The sequence below is a fragment of the Montipora foliosa genome, chromosome 13, assembly GCF_036669935.1.
Source record: "Montipora foliosa isolate CH-2021 chromosome 13, ASM3666993v2, whole genome shotgun sequence".
In the NCBI taxonomy this organism is placed as follows: Eukaryota; Metazoa; Cnidaria; class Anthozoa; order Scleractinia; family Acroporidae; genus Montipora; species Montipora foliosa.
Window position 1 is genome coordinate 43,966,967 of NC_090881.1, and position 10,105 is coordinate 43,977,071.

The following is a 10,105-nucleotide window of genomic DNA, read 5'->3' on the forward strand; positions in this document are numbered from 1 at the left end:
AAGTTTGTCCTTTCTTGGTTGCATTCCCGTATTTTGCCGATTCTTGTTCCAAGCCAAGCTGGCGTGTTTCAATGAAATACATCAAAATGTGAATGATCTCGTTTTCAGTGATAAAGTGGAATAAAGTAAATCAGTAAAACTCTTTTTTGACCCCGAACTGACAAAATTTCCCGACGGTTTCTAATTTTAGCGTGATTCCTATTCGCTAGTTATTGACAGTTGACTCTAAAATGTCTTTTTTTCTTTTCCATTCGCTCGCTGAGGATGTCACGTAGTGCTTGTTTTGTTTTAAAACTCATGCGATTCGAGAAAAATTCATTGCCAAACTGGTGAATTCAAAAGTAACTTTCGCTTGAAAAACCGATATCGCACTCATCGCTTCGTGATTCATGGGATATCGGTTTTTTTTCGTGACATTTACCGTGAAATTCACTAGTTAGGCAATCAATTTTTGTACAGAAGAAAGCGAAGAAGAAGATTTGATTAACATGAAACACCAAAACGCGGACAATTCGAAAACCTTTTATTTTCTTTAACTCTACAGGCAGTAATGCGCCGATGAAATCGAAACTTCAACATCCCCCTCACCACCGGGCAAAACCACCGGGCAAACCTCGGGCATTTGACTATCTTCTGTGCCTGGGGAGTGGGGAATTTTACCAGGCTTTGCCTGTGTGGGGTGGGGAAAATTGAACCGGAAGTGTCAGGTTTCAAATGATTGTTCTTTTCGGGCGCCGAAATCACTAACAGCTATAAAACACGTGTTTCAAGGACGAGATGGAAGAGTTTAAAGGAAGAGATGTAGCATTTGTGAGTGATTGACTTACAAAAAAGGTCTTCAAAAGGTCTTTATTAAAGACGGCAGGAGCCGACAACGTTTGATCTTTAGTAGGTTTTGGCAGACAAATCTGAGGATAGGGTAGGGCATTTGATTTGATAAAGCGATCGACATCGCTCGTTCAAACGAAATTACCACAAAACAGTCCAAGTCAGTTAAAGACGGCTATCCGCCGCGCACATAAGAAGTAAATATTGTTGTCAAAAGGGAGCCAAAGGATACAAACAAGCCGTCTAGTAGTACAAAAGACAAAAAGCCACTGCAATCACGAAGTAATACATAGATTTAGCCAAGCCTAAAGGCGGAGGTCCTTGGCTATTTATTCTTTCTGCCTGTAGGGTTAGTGAAAATAAAAGGTTTCGAATTGTCCGCGTTTTGATGTTTCTGGCTGCTGTTTAATTCAATCATTTTCTTTGCTTGCTTCTATAGAAAAAGTCATTGCCCAACTCGTGAATTCCATGGTAAATTTTACGCTAAAAACCGATATCATATTAATCACGAAGCGATGAGTGCGATATCGGTATTTCGAGTGAAATTTACTTTGGAATTCACCAGTTTGGCAAAGAATTTTTCTTGAACCGCATGAGTTTTAAAAGAAAACAAGCACACCCTCAGCTAGCCTGTGTACAGACCGCCCCTCCCCTCAAAAAAAAATCGGAGAGGAACGATCTGTGATTTACCGTTAGTAATCGTGTTCCGGAATAATTTTGCATACATTATTTAGTAATCTACGCTGACCAAAATTTGCGTGGCTCATATTTCGTTTGGAGCTAAATTCTCAAAATGGTGGTCAATGGTAGATTTCAAACGTGCATCGAAGAGCGTCTCCGATAGTTTTAAGATACCTTGGCTTCATAGCATAGAAGCACTCTTTAAAGGAGAGGATGTATTTGCAAGTCTTCCAACCAGGTACGGCTCTGATCTTCAAAACAGCACAGATCGTTGCCGATGAGCTGTTATTTTCCTCGGTGTGTACATTCTCAAATCTTCCATGGCATCACGCTTTGTAGATTGTACTTGAGAATGGCTAGGCTGGTTGGGATTACATTGACTGGTAAGGAATAGCGGGAGACGTTTTCGAGTGGACACTCTTGTGTATAGTGCTATATTCACCTCGTGAAGAGCGCTTTCGTTTCTTTTGCGCTGACAATTCCTACAAATGTACGTCGAATCGATTTCCACTTTACACTCCATAGATAACAATTCCGCTCGTACTTTAAAAGAAAAACCTCTTTGACAATCAAAAAGATTTTTATTCGTATTTTGTACCGTGCTCCAAGTACACACGAACGAACTCATCGTAAAATCTCTCACGGGGGTTCTCACGGTGTTGTTGTGGAGAAATAAAAATAAAAGCCAATCAAAACGCGTTGTTTCAATGATGTAATGATCGATGGGTAATAACCAATCAAATCATTTTCCACACATTCCAGGAAAAATCACGTGGTATGGAACACGATTATCAACGGTAAATCACAGACCGTTCCTCTCCGATTTTTTTTTGAGGGGAGGGGCGGTCTGTACACAGGCTAACCCTCAGCGAGCGAATGGAAAAGGAAAAAAGCCATTTCAGAGTCACCGGTCAATAGCCAGCGAATACTAACCACGCTAAAATTAAAAAAAAGCTTTGTAAGTTCAAGGTCAAAAAGGTGTTTTGCTGATGTACTTTATTACCCTTTATCTCTGAAAACGAGATCATTCACATTCTGATGTTTTTTACTGAAACACGCCAGGTTGACTGGAAAAAGAATTGGCAAAATACGGCAATGCAACCAAAAAAAGGACAAACTGCAAACAAGATCCGCTCCAACACTAAATTACCCTTTGGCCATCCCCTTTGTTTTTTTCGTTTACCGTCGAATGCGTTTCCTGATATCTGGTCGGTCGGTCGGATTGAAAAAAAAAAGCCTAAAAAAAATCATAAGCATTCTCGGAATCGGAGCCCTGGTACCCAGCATAATAGCTGTGGAGCCAGGAAAACAGCAAGACATGAACCCAAAATCAATATGGCGGAAAAGTTGGTGAAGGTTGTTGCAAAATTAAGACAGCGTGGGGAAAAGGATCAACCACCGAAACTCCTATGCTACATAAAATGGCTTAAAAACGTCGTTAGCTTTGTTTTGTTTTGTTTCTTTTGTTTTTGAAAATGCCAAAAGTTTGGGTCGGTCGGACGACGCGAAACGGAGAAAAAAAAGGGGATGGCCTTAGGTGCTTTAAACAAACTTCTGAAAACACAAGCTAGCGAAGTTTCCCCCTCATTTTACGAGAACTCATTGCGATTAGGTGTTTATAACATAATGACAAAAATTCCGTGTCACTGTCGAGGCACATCGAAAACCAGTTGGGCAAACGGATTAAACAAAGCTTTTGTTCGCTCGCATTTTAGAGCAAAACAAAGAAACAAATCAACTTTTTCTTTATGTCCAAAAGAGTACAGATTATTGTTATTTAATTCCAGTTGACAAGAAAAATTCGAGTTTCATTCCTGAAAAAAGGAAGAACCGATTAAATTACTTTTTTTGAAAAATACGCATCCACTTTAAATAACGCATCCGTAAAAATAACAAATGGTTTAGTGCCCAAGGAAAGAATTTGTGGAGTAACTTCTTCCACTAAGCATGAGCTATTACTGGTATTCTGTTTTGTCGTTGTTGTTCTCTTTCGCTCAGTCCTTTCGTTTCTGTTCTAGACATAGGTCCTCCATACGGTGGCCCACAACTGTCACGGCAATAACAAATACCTCACGGCAAAACTAAAACTGTCACGGCAATAGCAAATTCCGCACGGCAAAACCAAAATGCTCACGGCAAAACCAAAATGCTCACGGCAAAACCATAAAGCTCACGGCAAAACAAAAAACTCACGGCGAAATCAAAAACCTCACGGCAAAACGAAAAGCTCAAGGCAAAATCAAAAACTCACGGCAAAACAAAAAAGCTCACAGCAAAACAAAAAACTCACGGCAAAACAAAAAAACTCACGGCAAAAACAAAAAACTCAATGCAAAACCAAAAAGCTAACGGCAAAATCAAGAACTCACGGCAAAACCAAAAAGCTCACGGCAAAACCAAAAACCAGAGAAAGGTAACAACTATATGGATGACATGACTAAAAAATGGTTGTCTCAAACACCAAATCCACCGCGAATACCTGAATTCTATACCGTGACTAAAATCCAACTGATACCGACATGTTCATTTCATGGCGCCGCTGCCGCCGCATAATTAATATAAGAGGTTGTCGGCACGAGTGTAAACAGACATTCACGGACAAAATCTTAAAATTACAGAACATTCGGCGCATCAGTAAAATATTCCTTGCAAGCACTGTCTTGAGGTAGAGAATATTTTCGCGTTTCAAGCGATTTCTTTGAGTCAGTAGATCCTGAGATATCGCTTTTTTTTAGAACGGCTTTTTACAAGCGGTATCATTCCATGGAAGATCCATAACAATAGGTGTGAAAAAGTACCAATCTCACGCTAAAGATCGAGGTAACGGCATAAATAAATGGTATATTTCTAAGGAGAGATTTTTCTCTCTTAAAGCATCCCACCAAAGTTACATAAACATAAGTGCATGTACTTACCATTGAGGGGTCATTCATCAACGAGTCCACATCTTCCTCCATTCCGCTACTCTCGAAGTATGGTGTCTCCATGCACACCTGGCAACTCCAGTCGATTCCCTCTCCAGACCGTACAGCGGCGCGGTACTGGGCTCGGGATATTCCAGTATCGCAGGTACGATGTTGCCAACGGTAGCAGCCGTCACATTGAAGGCCTTCCTGGCGCGGGCGAACGGCGAAGTTACAGACGTTGCAGATGTTCATGATGTAAAGCTGGAATTGTATTCAGTTGCTCTAAAGCTCGAATGAAGATCCTGTATCTTTTTGGGCCTTTTATACTTATGCATCGGATCAGAAAGGTAAGTGCGATAAAATTCACAGATCTGATTGGTTAACCAGAAACATCCATATTCGACGCTAATTAAGATGCGCTAATTAAGATGCGACGCTAATCAGTGTCAATTGTTTGACTTGTGACTGGGAAAGACTGGTTAATATTGCACACACGCGCTAAAGAAATTTTTTACACGTAGAGAACTGCCGTCGCACGCGCAGGGAAAATAATTCCAGGCGAGGGAATGAAATAAATGACAACACAGGAAAAGACTGGTTAACATTGCACACACGCGCTAAAGAAATTTTTTACACGTAGAGAACTGCCGTCGCACGCGCAGGGAAAATAATTCCAGGCGAGGGAATGAAATAAATGACAACACAGGAAAAGACTGGTTAACATTGCACACACGCGCTGAAGACTTTTTTTTACTCGTAGAGAACTGCCGTCGGAATGGAATAAATGACAACACACACAAGTGTAAACTTTTATTTAGACGTTGGCCAAGCGACTTAGGACGTTGGCTAAACGACCTTAGACGTTGGCGAACGGGTCGTTGGCGAAACAACTCGTTGGCGAAACGACCGGATACCAATTAAACTATTAAACTGTGGGTGAGCAGAAGTCAGTTGTTTGCAGCTATAATAAGGTAGTTGCGCGAGTAGGGCCTTAATTTCGATCGCGGACTGTTTTTTTGCTTTACGAGAAGACATTTTTATCGTGTACAATAGACATTTTAGTAAAGTCTAACCTTCAGTGGCCAGTTTACGTTTAAGTTCGTCGAGGTCCGCCATGCTCTTGAGCTTGATTATGCGCGATGTGGAGTCTTTTCGCAAACAAATATCGGAACCCTTTGACCAGCAATATTGATAGTGGAATTCTTCTTTAACCCTTTTAGCCTGGAATAGGACTGCTTGCCTTCTTGGTGAAAGATGATCGTAAATTCTAGCCGAAGACAATGAAGACCCTTCTGGTAAACCAACCGCAACTGGGGTTACATTGCTAATTTCTTTCCGATGACACAGTAGAGATTCCTTTACCAGCCGTCTCACGAATCTGCAGACTATAGGCTTTGGATTTCCGGCGTTGTTTCTTTGCGGGACACGATGGGCAGTGTCAACATCTTCGATTGAAATATTCTCTCCCATTTCTTTAAACAATTTTACACAAAGCTTACTTGTTGTTGAAGCCGCTTCGTTCGAACACACCTCAGGTACACCGACTATTTTAACATTATATTGGAAGCTATATTCTTGGAATTCATCAATGGCGTTAGCAATGGCGTCCACCCTGATCTTGACCTCAGTGAGTTGTGAACTGAGTCGTTGCAACTCTTTGCTGGCAGTGGTTTTGAAGCGAATAAGGTCATCATATTCCTTGCTAAGGAACTCAAGACTGTGAGATACTTCTTGAGTAGAAGGGGCGGCACTGCTGTTTTGTTGTTGAATTAAATCTTTTAGTCTTGAAATCTCCTCCGATAATGCAGAAATTTTAGATTTTATATCGTTATTTTCTTTCCTTAGGTTGACAATAGACTCAGGCATAATGTGACACACGAAACAAGAGACCGAAACAAATAGATAAAAGCGAAGGAAACAATTAAACATCAGAAATTTACGAAAGGTGGAAGATATTACGCAGAGCACTCAAACACACGTCCGTCCATCTTGGCCACATCACGTGGCCACATCACGTGGCCACATGATGAGGTTAACATGATGAGGTTAACTACTTTACTCATGAAAACCAGTTGACATAATCTTACTGTTTTTCCTCAGATTCCTACAGAATAACAACATTACTTTTTTGACGAATGGAATTTTTGCCAAACTTGTGAAACTTGAATATTTGTAAGTAAGACCAGTGAAACATATTTCAAATCACAGCTACCATGGTTTGACCATGCCTCACCGTTTAGCTCTGTGAAGTAACAGCCTTGGGTAAAATTCTTGCTGAAAACTAATTGCTGAAAACTATAATTGATAGCTATATATACTGATCATGTTGTAAAAAGTTAACTGTTACACTAACTATGGCTGGTGATATTTGAAACATCGAAACATGTTCCTTTAATTCAAAAGTGGTTGCATTTTTAAAAATAATTGATTCCGTTTATTTATTTTTATATAAATTTATCCATTGTCGGCTCAAGCCGGAAATATTTCAAAACTGCATTGCTATGAACTCAATACGCTCTCTGTTATTTACACCAAGAGATGGAAAGAGTAACTATTATATTTAACATGATGAGGTTAACTATTTTACTCATGAAAAACAGTTGACATAATCTTACTGTTTTTCCTCAGATTCCTACAGAATAACAACATTACTTTTTTGACGAATGGAATTTTTGCCAAACTTGTGAAACTTGAATATTTGTAAGTAAGACCAGTGAAACATATTTCAAATCACAGCTACCATGGTTTGACCATGCCTCACCGTTTAGCTCTCTGAAGTAACAGCCTTGGGTAAACTTCTTGCTGAAAACTAATTGCTGAAAACTATAATTGATAGCTATATATACTGATCATGTTGTAAAAATTTAACTGTTACACTAACTATGGCTGGTGATATTTGAAACATCGAAACATGTTCCTTTAATTCAAAAGTGGTTGCATTTTTAAAAATAATTGATTCCGTTTATTTATTTTTATATAAATTTATCCATTGTCGGCTCAAGCCGGAAATATTTCAAAACTGCACTGCTATGAACTCAATACGCTCTCTGTTATTTACACCAAGAGATGGAAAGAGTAACTATTATATTTAACATGATGAGGTTAACTATTTTACTCATGAAAAACAGTTGACATAATCTTACTGTTTTTCCTCAGATTCCTACAGAATAACAACATTACTTTTTTGACGAATGGAATTTTTGCCAAACTTGTGAATCTTGAATATTTGTAAGTAAGACCAGTGAAACATATTTCAAATCGCAGCTACCATGGTTTGACCATGCCTCACTGTTTTAGCTATCTGAGGTAACAGCCTTGGGTAAACTTCTTGCTGAAAACTAATTGCAATATCCCTTTTCGCTCTAAAATTCTTTAGAAACGTAATTTGTATAGGCAATTTCTTGTTTCAATCAGCAGCTTTTTCTGTTTTAGATTATTGAGTGGAAACAAACTTCAAGAAATTCCAGACGGGGCTCATCGCTAGAAATCGGAGACATTTTGAGCCCACGTTCAATAAATCCTGTGGCAAATTGGTCAGGGAAGCGAGTGCAAAAATAACTAAGAAATATAGGACGCTGGCGATATTTTTGCTTTCCTTGGCTCGATTTTGCTCCACAACCCATAGATTGAAAGCTAGTTTTCTGTTGTTTTGTAATCATGCGACTTTGCTTCACAGCAGGTTTCCTACTAAACAATATTCTTCTTCACTTTGGTCAACCTCGAACCCAGGCTCTCTACCTCTTCTTCTCCCTGAAGAGAGAGAGAGAGAGCCTGGATTCGAGGTTGCATTTTGGTCTCATTTATTTTTTGTCATCGGCGGATTATGAGCCCAAGGCTAAGCTTTTCGATCAGCAGTTACGACCATTTTTTGCGGGAGCTTCTAGCTTTACACGAACTTTTATTAAGCATTCATGTCATCTTTCCTATGTCTGAAAACCTTACAAGTCAAAAGCAGTTAAATGCTCACTTAAAAAGAAACTTTTCTGGCGATAAATCACTCTTACACTATATATCCGCATAACGTAATGTGGGCTCAAAATGTCCCCGATTTCTAGCGACGTTCAGGAATTCAAAGTATCTTCGAATAATGTATGTCACTCAGTTAAATCAGGCCAGAAGCGCGTATACCCGGCCTCTCGTGCGTGAAATAAAGAAATGTTAAATTATACCTTTGCTTTAATCTCAGATTCCTTGTCACATGCGTAACTTTAAATCTGTGGAAAAAAAAAACCCGACTTACTTGATAATTTTTTCATTCCTCAACAGACTGCTTTTTGACAACCCCATCAACACAATTGGCGAGCGGGTGTTCACTATCCAAAATCACGACCAAACAATGTAAGTCATACAAGATGACATACTGTTTTATATATCAGCACCCATGAAGTTGCTCAGGCTTTAGGTCACTCCCGGGCTCGGCGCCCTGATAAGAAAGTGCTACCATTATAGTTACATCAGCGAGTGGATAGAACTTAAGTCTTCGCCGTTCAAATGCCCACAACGTGAAAATTTTCATTTTCCTATTTGAAAGTCCATATTTAAAAAAATGAACTTTGGCGAAACTCTCTTTCCATTCGAAAGACAGGCCAATTTTCTACAATTTTTTAAAAGCGCTCAAACTGTCTGCCACTTTAAAAATTTGGCACACAGCTCGCTCAAGTGTTCTCTGGACATATGACCTATTTGAAAATCCTCAGTTTTGCTGCTGTATTCGCTTCCGGATTAAGAGCAGCTTCCTCGATGATAGACATAGACATGATAGATTTTTTTCTTAATTTAAAAAAATACTGAAAACTAACGCAGAGCGATACCTTTGCGTTGATCACCTAGAAAACATAGAACCTACGCCAACGTCACAGCGATCCTGTGAAATCATCCTGACCAGCTGAAGAAGTATATCAAATAAAAATAGGATTTTAAAGGATCCCTCACAACCATAATACCTTGCGCGCGCGAAATGTGAAATCCGCCATTTTCTCTGCCATCTGTTATCGGACATTTCGGAAAGTGAAAAGAAATCCTCGTTCACCCTTGTACATCTGCCTAACTGAGGTCTTAAACTTCCTCAAACGCGTTCTAAAATTATCAGTCCTTATACTTGACTAGTTATTTCCTCATTTTTCTCCTGTTTGGAGGCAAATTTGTCGGTTAAACTGGAGGTCTTCGATGGCCTTTCATGTTCCTCAGCGCGGACGACCACAGGCAACTGAAGGAACAAAGAGAATTATCCTTCGAGAGTCAACTTTTCGCCTATGGAATGAAAGGAAAGAAAGGTTAAATATCAAGGGGCTAAGTAACAGCCAATTTGCTGAGATTTTGCTTCATCAAAACATCGAGGAGCTTCGTGCTAGGAGCAGTTCCTGTCAAGAATTATCGCCAGCTGAAACCTCTATCGACAACGGACCCAGCTCAAGTAAGGTTTCAGTTCTATTCATCTATTTCTCTTCAAGGCCAGTGTAGATTCATTTTGGTTTTTCAAACCGTGTTACATATATCCAAACCAACAGTTTAAAAAAAAATGTCACCAGACATTTGAACGTCAACAAGAGGAATAACAGTTACTTCTAGCTTACAAGTGTGTTGGTCTTTGCACAAAACTTTGCAAAATTACAAAAGTTCATTCTGAACAATAAATAAAAAACTGCTTATTCAGCAACTAAGATTGTCTGTATCCCATATAAATGCCATCT

At 39.4% G+C, this 10,105-nt stretch overlaps 1 protein-coding gene across 1 annotated transcript; it reads right to left on the bottom strand.

Annotated features, from left to right (window-relative positions):
* Positions 1 to 5,408: 5,408 nt before the first annotated feature.
* Positions 5,409 to 6,392, bottom strand: LOC137982012 (uncharacterized). The gene has a single exon (XM_068829025.1). The coding sequence runs from the start codon at positions 6,342 to 6,344 to the stop codon at positions 5,484 to 5,486; it is 861 nt and encodes a 286-aa protein (XP_068685126.1). The 5' UTR covers positions 6,345 to 6,392; the 3' UTR covers positions 5,409 to 5,483.
* Between the last annotated feature and the right edge of the window lie 3,713 nt (positions 6,393 to 10,105).